The sequence below is a fragment of the Aspergillus tubingensis genome (assembly GCF_013340325.1).
Source record: "Aspergillus tubingensis WU-2223L DNA, scaffold_7, whole genome shotgun sequence".
NCBI lineage: Eukaryota > Fungi > Ascomycota > Eurotiomycetes > Eurotiales > Aspergillaceae > Aspergillus > Aspergillus tubingensis.
In genome coordinates, this window is record NW_023336281.1 from 3,972,393 (window position 1) to 3,987,393 (window position 15,001).

The 15,001-nt window shown below is 47.4% G+C and overlaps 6 protein-coding genes across 6 annotated transcripts; 3 read left to right on the plus strand and 3 right to left on the minus strand.

The window, feature by feature from the left end:
- Positions 1–1,710: 1,710 nt before the first annotated feature.
- On the plus strand, positions 1,711–3,979 carry AtWU_06252 (fungal specific transcription factor domain-containing protein; the record flags this gene model as incomplete). Its single annotated transcript, XM_035501362.1, has 5 exons — positions 1,711–1,758; positions 1,820–2,300; positions 2,352–2,671; positions 2,725–3,147; positions 3,212–3,979. The coding sequence occupies 5 exons, from the start codon at positions 1,711–1,713 to the stop codon at positions 3,977–3,979; spliced, it is 2,040 nt and encodes a 679-aa protein (XP_035357255.1).
- Positions 3,980–4,893: 914 nt separating this feature from the next.
- Positions 4,894–6,371, minus strand: AtWU_06253 (kinase-like protein; the record flags this gene model as incomplete). Its single annotated transcript, XM_035501363.1, has 5 exons — positions 4,894–5,087; positions 5,170–5,305; positions 5,360–5,670; positions 5,720–6,069; positions 6,121–6,371. The coding sequence occupies 5 exons, from the start codon at positions 6,369–6,371 to the stop codon at positions 4,894–4,896; spliced, it is 1,242 nt and encodes a 413-aa protein (XP_035357256.1).
- A 1,077-nt stretch (positions 6,372–7,448) lies between these two features.
- AtWU_06254 (NmrA-like family protein) lies at positions 7,449–8,465 on the plus strand (the record flags this gene model as incomplete). The annotated part of the gene is made up of 3 exons (XM_035501364.1): positions 7,449–7,828; positions 7,902–8,175; positions 8,241–8,465. 3 exons carry the CDS (start codon positions 7,449–7,451, stop codon positions 8,463–8,465), a joined length of 879 nt encoding a protein of 292 aa, XP_035357257.1.
- An 892-nt stretch (positions 8,466–9,357) lies between these two features.
- Positions 9,358–10,989, plus strand: AtWU_06255 (FAD/NAD(P)-binding domain-containing protein; the record flags this gene model as incomplete). The annotated part of the gene is made up of 6 exons (XM_035501365.1): positions 9,358–9,400; positions 9,458–9,554; positions 9,619–9,770; positions 9,835–9,896; positions 9,954–10,319; positions 10,378–10,989. The coding sequence occupies 6 exons, from the start codon at positions 9,358–9,360 to the stop codon at positions 10,987–10,989; spliced, it is 1,332 nt and encodes a 443-aa protein (XP_035357258.1).
- Positions 10,990–11,584: 595 nt separating this feature from the next.
- AtWU_06256 (NAD-dependent epimerase/dehydratase family protein) lies at positions 11,585–12,868 on the minus strand (the record flags this gene model as incomplete). Its single annotated transcript, XM_035501366.1, has 4 exons — positions 11,585–11,735; positions 11,825–12,530; positions 12,585–12,769; positions 12,825–12,868. The coding sequence occupies 4 exons, from the start codon at positions 12,866–12,868 to the stop codon at positions 11,585–11,587; spliced, it is 1,086 nt and encodes a 361-aa protein (XP_035357259.1).
- A 600-nt stretch (positions 12,869–13,468) lies between these two features.
- Positions 13,469–14,743, minus strand: AtWU_06257 (uncharacterized protein; the record flags this gene model as incomplete). Its single annotated transcript, XM_035501367.1, has 4 exons — positions 13,469–13,787; positions 13,846–13,896; positions 13,948–13,997; positions 14,054–14,743. The coding sequence occupies 4 exons, from the start codon at positions 14,741–14,743 to the stop codon at positions 13,469–13,471; spliced, it is 1,110 nt and encodes a 369-aa protein (XP_035357260.1).
- Positions 14,744–15,001: the final 258 nt, after the last annotated feature.

Sequence of the window (15,001 nt, forward strand, 5' to 3'; positions counted from 1 at the left end):
GGTAGACTTCGACGCATTCAATCTTATCTGTAATGCATGGCAGGCTTCGGGTTAGGTGTCTTATCTGTGTTGCTGAAACATTTACATACCTACGGATCGTAGCATACCTACATTGCGGTGGGTTTGGAATGCGCGGAAAAGTCACCCCATTGCCACTGGTTGGACCATACGATTGGATTTCTAATTGGTATGCACCCAAGAACTTTGAGGCTATAAGAGCTTCTCGGAAAATTCCACTGTGAGTCGTCGAGTTCAGGGTTGACTAGTGGCGCTCAGGAGGCAAGTGGCCGCCTCAGCTGAGGCTTATTGATGCATCCAAGTGTAAGAGGTACTCAATTTGACCCACGTGTATCGCACCGTCAACACACTAGAGAGGCTTAGCTGTAGCCAAGTTTGGATAGTTCCAAGGCTTGCTAGCCGTCTAGCCGAAAGCACAATCCAAAGTGGTATTATTCCAGACTTCAACCCGAGAGCATACGAGGCGTGATGGGTCAAAGAGATTGGTCCAATTTTAGGAAAAAGTTATGAATTAAGCACAAACAGTAACTATAAATAAGGACACAGCCTTCTTTCCTCGGCCGGCTCCACTGGTGAAAAGCTTGTTCCTAATCTATTCAACCTGCGATGTCTGGGGACTGACTCCCAGCAGGAGCCGCAGTATCACCAGTCGGGGCCGTTGTTTAGTGTCTGGCGGGTATTTCGATAGCGTAGTATGAAAATAAATGAAATAATATGGCTTTCAATAATGGTTTCTTCCCTGTAATGCTTATGCCAGGCAGCCCTCTAAGCCACGTCGGGTCAGGGCAAAGCTACTCATTTAAGCGACAGAGTCAGCATCGTAGAAGTAGTTGCTTGATCTCGTGCTGAATTGCCCCTTTCCACTCTCAAATCTTCACCGAAAACTTTTCCATCTCTTTATCTCCTACTTGATGAAGTATACTTGGTTGGATGTTCTACCAATGAAGGCGAGTCAAACGCACCCGTGCAACAACCGACTGACAAATCTGGATCCACATTTGTCATAGAAACTTCTCTACTTCTTCCACTGTTGACGGGGCATCAACAACAACATCGCCTCAGTCGGCACAAGTGGCTGCTACCACGTGCCGAGTTGTGTTATCAGATTTTGCTGATGAAGAAGCAGCCTTCAAATACATTTATATCCACATCAATCTTCTCTTCTAGCCCTTTTCTCCCCTGCCTTGACCTATCTCATTATAAAGCCGGCTACTGCCTCACACACTATTACCAAATATAGTCGGATGTTCGGACCACCGAAAATCGATCGCCCCCCAATCTCCATTGCTGTCATTGGTGCTTGGCTGGATGGCTGGACAGTACCCATCTTATCGCAGCGAGAGAAAAGGCATCTGGCACAATGGCCACCCAGATCGCAATGGAAAAATCAGCTGTAAGTCCCTCGTACCGTTAGCAAGTACCTCCCCGCCCAGTGAAAGACTTGGTCCTTCCTGGGTCTATAAATCGGTTTTCTCTTCTTATCGTGAGGAGCTGTGGGTTACCTCCCCGATGGCTGACATTCGCCCATGGGATTTCTAAGTGTGATCTGTGTCACACAAGAAAGGTTTGTTACCCAACCTTTGTCACACTGTTCCGTCTCTCCTACATTAAATCTCGCCTGACACACTCCACTAAATAGGTGAAATGTGATCGGCTGGACCCTTGTATGAACTGCGTGGATGCTCGTGCGGAATGTCGGCGAACCCGACCCAGACGCAGCATGCGTCCCAGGGTTTCCCGGTAAGTTCGTCTGAACTTAATGTGTTCGGTCACCTCTGGGGTTTCGGATTGTAACGCCCAGTCCAGAATTGCCGGACTGTCGGAGAGGCTATCGACTCTTGAGCATGTTGTTTCCTACCCTTCAAGTGCTGCAGCCACCTCTTCACAGAGCTATGCTCGATCCCAAGCTGGGAAATCAAATAGTGCCAGAACAGATCAGCCCATATCGTCTCATGTTCCAGCTACTGTTATCTGGAATCTGAATTCCGTGAAACGGGAAACTCCTTGTCAGAGGGTCTCCGAGTCTCCAGCTGTGAGCGAGGACACGCCTATTCACCAAGTCAGCGAGGCACGACGGTCAATCCAACAGGAATTGCAGAATAGCAATCATCTATCTCCCCAGAGGCGTACGGTTCTGGAGAACGCCTTATTGCTGGTCAACAAGATATCCGCATCTTCCACAGAGCCTAAGGTTTTCAGTGGGAACCCGAGATGTGCAGACGACCATGACGCATCTGTCCGGGAAGAGTTCTCTTTAGAAGTGTACCTTATGATGTCTATGGGTTCGTGTTATCGAAACTCTCAGAAAGCCAAGTAACTCTGACATCGTATAGATATGTCATTACATCAGCACTCCGCTCAGAGACACTTCTACTGGCCCGACCATATATCGATCAGATGCCTAGAGCACATGAGCCTCTCGCTTGCAGAGGGCAAACTAGATCGGCAGACATCTCTGCATTATCAGGTTTGCGTTTACACCAAAGCACTGTTCTTTCTCGCCCGCGTACCGCAGCAGCGCTTGGGCGGGCGGCTCCGCACACACGTCAAAAAGACCCAAGAGAGATACGCGTCCGCGGCTTTGCGGGCATTGGATCAGATAAATTTTGTTGGTACATATTCTATCACTCTGGTTCAGGCCTTACTTTCGGGTGTATGTTCTCCCTCCCCGTCGCTCGAACAGAAGTTGACCAAGACTCCACTTAGGCACTTCTGCACCAAATGCAGGGATATCCAACTCGAGGCTGGACTCTCACGGCGTTCGCTTCGCAAATACTTGTCGCCATGAACTATCATACAATCAGAGACGATACTCCAGTTCGTTGTCAGGAGGATCAAGATGCTCGTTTCTGTCTTTTTTCTTGCTTCTACCTTGACAAAATGCTGAGCATGCTTCTGCTTCGCCCCCCTTCATTGCCAAGGCTGAAACTCAACCCAGCGTCACTAATTCCGATGGAAAGTGGCGCTCTCAGTCTGATTGTCAAAACAGTGGTTGAGCTTGCTCAGATTCAAGAAGCTGCAATGGAGGTAGTCCATAGGAATCATGGCCTCAGTGATATCAGCGACGTGGACACAACCCTTGACGCAGCCATACAAAATCTCGCTTCTTTGCGAGGCGTGATTGACGAGGTAAGTTTTTACCTATCCTCCGCATTGCCGTCTCTCTTTGGCGGTAGTCTAACGGTTTCACCAGCGATGCCGTGATTCTAGTCCTGCTTTACAGGTGGAATGGATTGCAACTGAGTTCCGATATCATGCCATTATGGCAACATTACTACACCTTAGCCCTAGGGTGCAAGCTCAACCTCAGGCTCGCGAAGAATGCCTAGTACAAGCCCGCCACGCCTTCCAGGCCTTGAGACGACTACACAAATTACTCAACGAGGATGATAGCTTTGTCGGTACCTATTCAATGTTTTTATCATGGTGGGCATCCTATTCTCACTCTATATCTGACTTGACTCTGAAAGAGTTAATCACTAGGACCGTGCTTTTCTATCCCATGACTCCATTTTACCTCTTGTTCTGCAATGTGGTCGGAACCTCTAATACGGACGACTACCAACTTATGCATGAAACTACTAGAGGGCTGCATCGATTTATAAACACCAATCCTTCTATCTCCAAACTATACCACTTGTTTACTACGTTTCTCAACTTATGCGATCCGCTTATGCAAGGAGACGGCAGCGCTAACACGATGACTATGCCACTTGACGAGACTAACTTGTCTACGATGCCATCGAGTTCAGAAGCGGAAGTGAGTATTCCGCAGATTGATGCTGATAATTACTTTTACGATAGCGCAACTCGCATTGGTAATGTCGATGACGGGGCCATAGATCCAAATATGGTATCATCTTGGAACAACGCGCAGATGTGGGAGTTATTCGGCGTCCAGTCTTCCCTTGAGTGGGTAGATTCTGAGGTTTCTCACGCCATGCCGGAGCGCTACCAATAGTATTGTGTTGCTTGGGGTGTATGACTTTCTTACTTTCCTGGATATTATCATCATCTTGACATGGGCGAAAACATTGGTTCATATTTACTTGTATCCCAGTCGAGACCATGGTTAGGGGAGCCACCCGCAACTCCCTACATGACACAGATTCTACCTCATTTGCGAGTTATAAGCAAGAATATTTCCCTTATTTACGTTGTGTTCTCTTCTTCCAAGATACCTACCTGTCTCTCCTCAAGTCATGCGGCGACAAGCGCATCCCGAAATGTCACTGTGTAAACTTTCTAACATATTAAGATACTTGAGAGAGAGAAGATAAACAAATAATAAAATCTTTTAAAAAAAGCACAGAAGAAGACTTTAGTTGGCCTTCAAGAGATATACTAGTCTGTAATGTTTTTGCCATTTACCAGTCTCTACTGGCGTCCAGTAGACAAGTGGCCGCATCAGCCGAAGTTTGTTCTTATATTAAACGCCAGAAATACTCTAATTGTCCTACTTGTATCGCACCGTCGATACACTACAGGAACTTAGCTGTGTGGTCCCTGGTAAAGTGGTTGCCGGTAAGAGGATCTGAATCAGTAGTTAGTTCCTAGAATGCAAAGAAGAGGACCCATTGGCTCTGCTACGAATACCCCGCCGGAGGCATGGATTAATATTATATTACATATACCCGATTCTTAGACGAAAGTCAAAAGGATTCATTCAGGAGTGATCAGGCTGCTGCAGAATTAAAGTTACACCCCTAGGATGTAGCCGTGAGAACAAAATGCCCTCGCCAAGGCATGGTCAGAACAACTATCGATTTTTTCTAGCACAACAATGATATGAAATAAGTTTATCAAACATAGTAGTCGCCGCTTGCTGGAATGTACATGTACACGTATACATTGAATCTTCGAAAATCTTAGTTATTAATTTCCCTCGAATTCAGTATGAAGCCATGGATCCTGAAGTAACTCCCTTGCCGTGCTTCGTTCTTGGGGATCCCAGTTGATCATCCTTCGGATAAATTCGATAAACATTCTCTTATCTTGGCCTCTGATCTTGCTGAGAGATTGTTCAAAGTCAAACCTCGATGAGTCGACAGTAGGACCGGTAAACTCCCCTATGGTCGATTAGTAATATTGTCAGAGGCATTAAATAGAGTTACCTGCCTGATGGTGCGTAGAAATGTGATGTTCGTTTACCAGTGTCCAATAATTCCTTTGGAGGCTGTCCGAGTAGTGCTATTATGTGTGCAAAGTGATTCTGCTCATTATAGCAACCGACATGAAGTGGATCAATGTCTTTGAAGAGAGCGTTGCCCTCGAGCACATCCCATAACTAAGTGTTGAAGGTTAGGAGAAACTCGCTAAACGACTCCAGGAGGAGGCATACCATCATGCCAAGATTCCATATATCAGCACTATATGAATAGCCAGCATCGAGAATGACTTCTGGTGCACGATAAATTTCTGCTTGTATGCACCCAAAATTGGGCCTGTCACCCCTAACAGATAGATCAAAATCTGTGATTTGAGTCATTCCAGTAGTCTTGCTAGTCAGTCCGTAGTTATTTCGTGATAAGTAGATAGTACGACCATCGTGGTAGGTCTTTTGTGGGAGTGGGTTTTTGTATTCATCCTCAGCATCCTTCGCCAAAATTGATGGGTCTTCAATTTTCACCATTATATTATCCGGCTTCAGATCTGACATCATATTGTTAATACAATCTCCGTATTGGGATTCGCTTCATACCTGTGTGTATAATGTGGCACTCAGTATGGAGATAATCTAGCCCCTGGAGGATCATTTGAATCATGATTTTGAACACATCTGAGGGTATAGTATCCCCAATGAACCGTGTTTTATAAAGCCAAAGGGGCTCTCTTAGAGGCTCAAATACCAAAGTCTGACATTTTCTTGACCCATGTTGGAACTGAAATGAATCGAGGAGACGTCGAACAAAGGGATAGCCCTTATGACTGGGGTTCTTGCCGGATATGAGTCTGAGGGTTTCCAGTTCAGACTGAGCAGTATCACCTTTTTCTTGATACAAGCTAGCATTGAGTTTCAAGGCGACGTATTTATCGCTTAACCATAGCCACCTAGACTAATTAGCAATGGCTAGGCGAAGAGAAGCCGAGAGAGAAACAAACTGCTTCAGATCACGAGCCAGCCAGATGGTCGAACTAGAGCCATATCCAAGTTTTGTTACGAGTTGATACCTGTCATTGAGAACTTCTCCTATATGAGCCGGATAAAACTTCGCAGGGCTGTAGTATGGTGTCTTTTCCTCTTCGATGGACTCCTTGATATCAAGCTGAGGCGCAACAGCTGGTGATGATGGCCATGGACGATGTCTTAAAGCCGCCAACGGACTCAAGACTCGTATGAAAGTGGTCGACATATGTTCTAAGACCATGAGATTTGAGGGAGGATGAAGAATATCATGAAAAAGGGAAGAGTCGCAGACTTGCAGGTAAACAACAGTCGGCCATTGTGGCTGACGTAATCCCTTACTTCTTCGATCGTTCCATATACAAGGTTGTCATTACCACAAATGCCACTATTATTGGACCAGGAGGATTGGTGACGCTTATCATGGAATTGTACTCATTTTTTAAATAATTTATAAGACTTTAGGACATTAGGTGAAGTAACAATAGTGATATCCATGTTGCACCGAGAGTCGGCAGAGAACGTTGGTTTAGACAAGTGATCCGGAGAAGCTCCCTACAGTCAACCATAATATTGGTCAGGGAAAAATAAGATCCTTAACCTAGTACGAAGAAGATAAATGCTTAAGTCCATAGAGGTCTTTCACATGAGCTTCTGCTTCGAGGCGCCCGCACAGTATGAGACGTAGCAAATTACGCAGGAAATCAGCTTATTGTATTTCGCCAGGAGTCGAAGAATCCGAGCATCCTAGACGCTCGACACCGTTATCTCAGAAAAATGCTGAACAACAGTGCATAGGTTAGATCGTGATCGTCAAGGAGGACATTGCTTCTTATTTCACGACATGGTATCCGCATTAACCCCGTCCTTCATAACCAACGCCAGGGCATTTCGTAGGACGACTGTCCCACATATCAAATCTTAGTAACATCATGGACACTTATGAGAGCTCATCTATACTGTATATTGGTAGCGAATAGCAAAAATAAGGGCGGAAAATGTTGGTTTGCATTTTTCACTACTACCTCAGCCGAACCCATGGTGGTGGGAGCCACTCCGCGTCTTCCCAAATAACACACATTTCACCTCATTTGCGAGTCATAGGCAAGAATTATTTGTCTTTTCTCCCCGAGACACCTTTCTGTTTCTCACAAGTATTCAGTGACAAGCGCCTCCCGAAATGTCACTGCGTAAACTCTTTAATATATAAACATGCGAGAGAGAGAGAAGACAAGTGAACAATGAGGTCTTCACAAAAGCGCGGAAGGACATTCTAGTTGGCCTTCAAGAGATACACCGTTCCGTGATGCGTTCACCGTTGACCAGTCTCACCAACGACCAAGCTGCCGACTACAACATCAACTGTGCTGAGCTCACGCTGCGCACCGACGGTGGCTCCTCGGCTACTGCACAGACATATTTCAAGCCTTGGACCTTGGAAAAGCTCGAGCAGTTTCCCCTTAACCTTGACGACCCAGATACTAAACGCAGCGTCCGAGTCAATGAGGCGTGCTTCGCAGACCTCGATGAAGAGAGGTCGCGTGAGTCGACCGGCGAGAATGATCCGGAAAGTGACGACTCTGGGCTTCTCCTGTCCAGTGTGTTCCTCTGGGAATTTACAGCACACGCAAGGAGAACCACACGGGTCGAACATACGCTCGATGATCTGTCAGGCTGGTTCGGAAGGTCAGTTAACCACTGCGTATATACGTAAATATTCCATGATAGCTATGCATACTGACAAGCACCCATCCGCCAGGTCCTTCAATAATACCATAATCAAGGAACGTTATATGAATATGGCTATGTTCACAGACCCTGGTAGTGATCCTCTGGCCTCACCACCTCTCAGATTTGAAGATGCTTGGTATCCGAACCTACCCGAGGGCCAGGAACTTCCTCACATAAACCTGATCGTGACTCATGAGGGAGTGTGCGATAATAACATCCTCCGTTCCGAACTTCTTGTTCTAGTCGGCGTCATGAGGACCCGGCTTGGGAGGGTAGAGCTGCAAGACCACGTTGTGGCTCCGGTGAGTTGATGTCTCCCCAAAATCAGCTTCCTCTTGAATCTTCCCAACTAATAGAGGCATTCTAGGTTCTCTTGACTTCATGCACAAACAATCTGAAGGCGAGAATTCTGATCGCTTACTTCGATGGCAAAGAGTTGGTTGTGCTGAAGAGTCCTCTCCACGACTTCTATACTCCGGGCGCGAGAGAGACGAACATCACGCTTTTCCTGTTATATATGTGCAGTCAGGCTGTGGGAGATACCAAGGCTTTACTAAGACCGATGGTCAAGGAGGAGCACGCTACTGATTAGTTAGAGGCTGGTATGCTCGCGCGCGATACTTGCTCGGTGTGCCTCTGTCTTTCTACTTCTCATAATAGTCTGGCGCAAATGTGGAACTGTCTGCGAATCCATGAGACAATTTGTTCGTGAAGGGACTCAGGATTTCGACAGCTCTATTGTGTTCTTCAACCGCATAAACAGTCTATGTTCGCAACGGAGGATAAATCTGGCGGTCCAAGGTTTCTGTCTCAGTCAAAGAGAATACTAGTAGCTGGGAGGAAGGACTTCCCCGCCTTCTGTCTGAATAATATGACTCTTTCTATGAAATATGGTTGACCTATACCCCCCTACTCTTGCAAATTACATCCTTGGAAAGCTAGATACAACTAAATAACGCGCACCAGCTCATCGGTAGTATGTCACGCAAACAACTCTGTAAATTCCAGGCTTGCGCTCTCAGATTGTACAGAGTAGCCAACGACCCGTGCAATCGTATTTCTAATTCCCATATTCTTGTTGTACTTTATTTACGCATCTTTACCCATTTGGCAGTAATTAAATAGTACTAGTTCGACAGATATAAGATCTCCACCAACTCGTCTGACCTGTCAGAGTTTAACCAAAATCTGGGGACGAGGTTGGAGATTATTCAGCCATCTCAAAGTAAATCAGCGATTTCACCATTAGGCTTTTTCATAAACATGCTCTTGTCGGAGTATCCGCGCATAGCGCGCTTATCGAGATGCAGCTGCAGACGACATACATCCGACCCAACCCGCCAACCCCGCACGCGAGGCTGTCCATTTGCCCGTCCTTGAGATAGCAGCCGGTCTTGTCTTCGTCGAAGGATCGACAGAATAATCTTCTACAGAAACCTTGGCAGAAACTCTAGTAGCAGATAACGTAGCTGAAAGCTATCATCATGGCGGGAGACAAAGTAAAAGACATGCACGTTGCTATCGTCGGTACGTCGTAGTCACTCTCATACTCATCTCGCCGGATTTGCCAATGATTGTCTCTAGGCGCCGGCATTGGAGGCCTTGCTCTGGCGATGGGACTACACAAGCAGGGCGTACCATTTACGGTCTATGAAGAAGAATCCCAGTATTCCACTGTCGGGTAAGTTTCGTTGCTTTGCCGTCCATCTGATAAATTCGCGGCTCGCCTTTCTGACTGGCTATAGTGCCGGCATAGGATTCGGAACCAATGGTGACTTGGCTCTGGATATGATTGAAGAGGGCTTTCTTTCGAAATTTGAGCGATTCTGTATCGGTAATAAGCCTGGAGATGCTCAGAATATCTTTTTTGAAGGGATGCTTCTGAAGGAAGGTCTTGGTATGCATATATCATACTCCAGAACCAATCAGTGAATCAAGTTGTTGATTGGCAAACACTGCAGGTCTCAAAGAGCCCTGGTACGGCAAATCATCCTGGGGTCACCCGGATTACATTCGCAGAGCTGTCTGTCACTCCTTCACACATCCTTTTTCTAACCAAGCTGTGCTGATATCGGCCCAGGCACACCGCAACGATGTCCTCCAAACAATGACCAGCTTCATACCCATCGAAAAAGTCCGCTTCAGCAAGCGCCTAACAAATATCCAACAGCATCCAAACAAGGTCACCCTAACCTTCGCAGACGGCGACACCGCCGAGGCGAGTATCCTAGTCGGCGCAGACGGCATCAAGAGCGTTGTGAGAGAGCACGTGCTATCACCACTGTACCCCAGCCAGGTCAACCCAGTTTATGCCGGCTCGTACTGCTACCGCGGCGTGATACCCATTGCCGAAGGCAAGGAGATTTTCGGCGACCTGACGGACGTGGCGAAGATGTACCTGGGTGAGAAGCGCTGTTGTGTTCATTATTTGATCTCAGGTGGAGAGGTAAGTAAAGCTCATTTAGCAAAATGATCCATCCCAGTCGACTAAGCACTGCAACCAGGAACTCAATTTCCTCCTCTGCGTAGCAGACAACAAACCCTGGGCTCTCCCCAACGCCGTGACCCAAAAAGTTTCCCACGAGACAATGATGTCCGACTTCAACGACCCAAACATCGACGACCGCTTCCGTCGACTCCTCCGCAAAGCGAAACCCATCCGATGGGGTCTCTTCCACCATCGCTACACATCAACATATTACCGTGATCGCGTGGTCCTTCTAGGGGATAGTGCCCACGCTTCGCTGCCTTTCCAGGCTGCCGGTGCCGGTCAGGGACTTGAGGATGCGTTAGAACTCTCTAATGTGCTCGCTAAGATATATCTGAATGCTCCGGGTGGTGACCATTTGCAACCGTACATCAGGGCCGGGTTTGCCGGGTATGATCAGGTCAGGAGACCTAGGGCTCAGATGCAGCTGGAACGGGCGCATGAAATGGCGACGATGCTTTATTATGAGCATCCTGAGACGGGGAAGGATATGTATAAGGTGCTGGGGAAGTTGCAGGTGGGGTGGTTTGAGTGGTTGTGGTTTCGTGATTTGGGGAGGGATGTAGAGGAGGCGGGGAGGGGGGTGGATGGGATTTTGCAAAGGGGTGGAGATCGGTGTAAGATTTAGTGGGTTGGGTAGGTTGTTAGAGGGGTGTTGAGAGGGGATATGGCATTTGCTTGGGGATTACCTGCTTGATTAGTTACACTACGTGCTTGGGTCACAAATCATACAGTTATCAGAGCCGGTTCCTCCGCCAGTGAGCTGCGTGGATGAGAGGTTTTGAAAGAACGGACAGCATATAAACTCAAGTATATAGTTTGCAAGTCTTCATCGCCTCATTGAGACCATCAGCCTACTAGAAGAACGATATTTTGAGTATAAATTTCTGCCTCTGAGGATGGCACAGGCCACCCGGTCCAGCTTCCCATTTCATGTCTGTGAAGCTTCCTGTTCTAGGAGGCCTGATAGGCACATTTAAGACTTCATCGGCATTTAACATTGTAACATACGATGCTCGAAGCTGCCGCAGCGCAGTAAGAAATAATTTGAACGTGCATACTTCCAAGTGTTTCCTGGCCTTTTGTTGGTTACGATTGTGACTTCCTCGGCAAATTGTATCTTCTCTAAGATGTCTCTTCCTTCTGATACATTGTCCTTATAGTTCTTTCAAAACATTGACATACCCAATCCCCTCATAGCCCGTATACCTATAAATGTACATCTAACGTTTCCTCAAAAACTCCGGAACATCCCGCTCACCCGGAGGATTCTTAACAAACGCGCTGACTTCATCATGGAAAGTAGTTTCCCACTCATCACCATGCGAGGGCACCCAACCCAATTCACGGCCCAACACAGCCTTTGTCCGAGCACTAGAAGCAGAAAAAGTAGGTCAGCATCACATCATATCCCCTACCCACAACTCATCCTCATAAACAGAAAGGGAACATCTCAAACTCACTTCGCAGCAAACGACAACTCCGCCCTCGAAACACTCCCCAACGCCAACTTCTCCCCCGCCTCCTGCAGACTAACCTCCCTCACATCCGCCGAAGGCAAAACCCCCAACTCGCAAGCAGCGACAGCCAACCTCTCCGAGAACTCACGATGCGAATGCTCACCCGTTTCACAAAAGTAAATCCCCTTCTTCCCAGACGGAATCTCCACCCCAGTGCAGATCTTCTGCAACATCACAACAAACAATCCCGCCAGGTCTTGGATATGCACATGGCTCCAAACGGTATTCCCTTTTCCGACGACGCTAACAGCACCGGACTTCAACGCGTCCGCGATCATAGCTGGCAGCTGGATCGAGTAGCGGTTGAATGGCCCCGTGCCTTGGCCGAAGATAGTCGGTGCCATGACGATGTATGTGCTTACGCCGAGGGCCGAGCCAGTCTCGCACACGGTGAGGTCCGTCGTGCGTTGGTGGTATGTTTCGCGCGATTCGCGGTACTTTTCGTAGGAGTAGATGTCTTCGGTGTCGGTGAAGAGGTGTGTGTCCGTGTAGTTATCTGTGTAGGGTCGGTCGCTTAGGTTCGATGTTCCGGAGATTTGGATGTAATGGGGGGCTGCTGTCTGCCCGATTCTGGCTTTTCGGGTGCCTTGGCCCGTAATTAGGGCTTTCGCGGACGGGGTGTGCCAGCCGGCGCCGGCGTGGATTATGACTGTGTTTTGGTGAGGTGAGGTTGGTGCTGAGGTGGGAGGTGTAGGGGGGTTACCATCGAAGTCTTCCGCGATCTTCTCGAGACGATCTGTCTCGTTGAAGCTGGAGAACATCACGGGCTTGACGCCGAGTTGTTGGACTGTGTTGGCTTGTGCTTCGCTGCGCACGAGGGCGTGGATGTCAAGTTGCTCGGTCCATTGGCTTTTGTCTGCGAGGATGGAGGATAGGATGGTTCCTCCGCTGTGAGGTGTATTAGGGTAGGTATTATGTTGCTAGTAGTGGGATTTTCACGTACATGTATCCGGAAACTCCGGTGATGAGCAGTGAACGGGATGTCATGATGTACGAGGGTGTGAAATTGAAGAGAGCTGATGGTTACAGGGAACTACATCTTTTTTGGAGGAAAATATGGTATTTAATATCTGGATGGATTTGTAAGAGTATGCGATGCTTATTGTATAGTAGCAGGATGCTTCGTCGATCTGGTTTGCGACGTCGAAAACGCGACTCGAAAGTGGGTCGGTGGGCCCTAGATCGACTCCGTAGGGCACTCCGGACGGAAGTTGGAACAGAGTTGAACGACTGCCACAAAGTTACGGAGTAGATGGCTTCCGAATGGTCCGGTCTGATCTGTGTGACCGGCACTGCAACGTCAGAATTCCTGACTCGCGCAGTTTGGTTCTCGTGGAAGTGCGGACTCGGAATTGGCCACTTCCGCGCACTCAGAGTCAGTGGCGAAAAGCTAAATCACCCCTTTCCGCATCCAACGATGTAACTCAACATGCATGTCACTGGCTACATACAAAATGCTTATTATTGGACAACCGATAGCAAGGCCTTGATGTTCCATTTTATGATAGTAGCGATTATGATTCCTGCCGGCGTGAAAATCACATAAGAGCAGAAGTTCTCCTTGGCTATCTTGCGAATGGTTTGTAATTATTGAACATCCTCGGCAATATTTTCACATAGAGTTGAAATATCGTCCAATGTAGTCGGCTGAATGTCGGGAAGCGTGTCATACTGAGGCAAAAGCGGCATAGGTGCAGTGGGACAGTCCAGCGTCCAGTACTCCGAACTGTAGTATCTCGTGTCGAATTCGTGAGAGAAAAGGTAGTTCCCAGTAGACACCTCTTTCAGAAAAACGTCCCTCAATTCGAACGGCCATACAAATTGAATTCTCTTGGTAAACTCTGCTGCACAACTCTCCGATGCGTAATCGATGCCGCTCAGAATCCAGTAATCGCGAAACTGCGGGCTACCATGTATGAGTACATACATACCTTTAGATCGCATTGGTTCGAGTGTTCACTTACAGAGGTAAGAAGTCAAGGAATGGTGCATGTGGAATAGTACATTGTATATGACTATCTCAGATATTAGCAAGATACGCAGACATTGTGAGAAGAGTTGATTACCCAGCACGCATGTAGTCAGGGATAGAGAATTGAGGAAAGCCCATCTTTCCCTATAGACATGGGTTAGCAGTCAGAACCTAGCTCTGCTTCGGGTGGGAGTAAGCACAAGAAGCATATATCTCATTACTCGTAACAAAGCAATGCGTATGACAGAATCACATCTGTAATATAGGCCCTGGTCAACAGCTTGAAGCAGCTTCCAGGCCGGGTCAAATGGATATCTGTCCTCTGCAGCGTCCCAACCATCCACAACGGCACGAATACAGATATCGTCATCCGTTCTAGGTGAGGCATTAAGTAATGCATGGTCGTTGGAGTACGCCTGTATCAAATTAAAGGCACTCCCAAGCACTAGAAGAAAGTTTCGTTCGCGATCGCTACATTCAAAATCAATTCCAAAGAAATTGTCGGGATGTAGATTTGTCCGAGGGATAGTAGTAATCCTTGGAGCACTCCTAGTCGTACCCTCAAGGTCTTCCAGCTCGCTATGTGGTGATTGCTTTTGCTGGTTGCTTTGTGACTTGCTATCCTCAGCGGCAAGCTCTTCGGTCTGACTGAGATCTTGATTTACAGCGCTATTGGCAAGTCGTGCTATCTTCTTCAGTGTACCTTGTAGGTCTGTTAACAACTTGTGATGTTTTGTATAGTCCTCTTTTAGCGTCGCTGATTCCTGTTGGCCAGACAGAACTTGAACCGTTTTCTCCAAGTGTTGAATGTAGTCTTTGGTTCGAGCACGGTTAATTCGTTGCGCTTCGCGGTCGGCCGCTCTCTTCCGTTCCTTGGTTGAAGCTTTCATTGTTTCTGTTTTCTTGTGTATAGCTGAATATAGTAGAGTATTCGACTAACAGAATGCGACGACTGATCCCAGTATATCTTCACCTTTGTTGTTGATAGCTAAATTGGAGGTTGTGGAGTGGCGACAGCCAAGTACCAGGGGCCAAAGTTGTGGGGAAAGGCGGTGAGGGCACAGGGCTTCTAAAGTGAAAAAGGTCTGCTATGAAGTAATTAGGGTCTGAGAACCCATAGAAGGAGGGACAAAGTTAACTCTGTATGC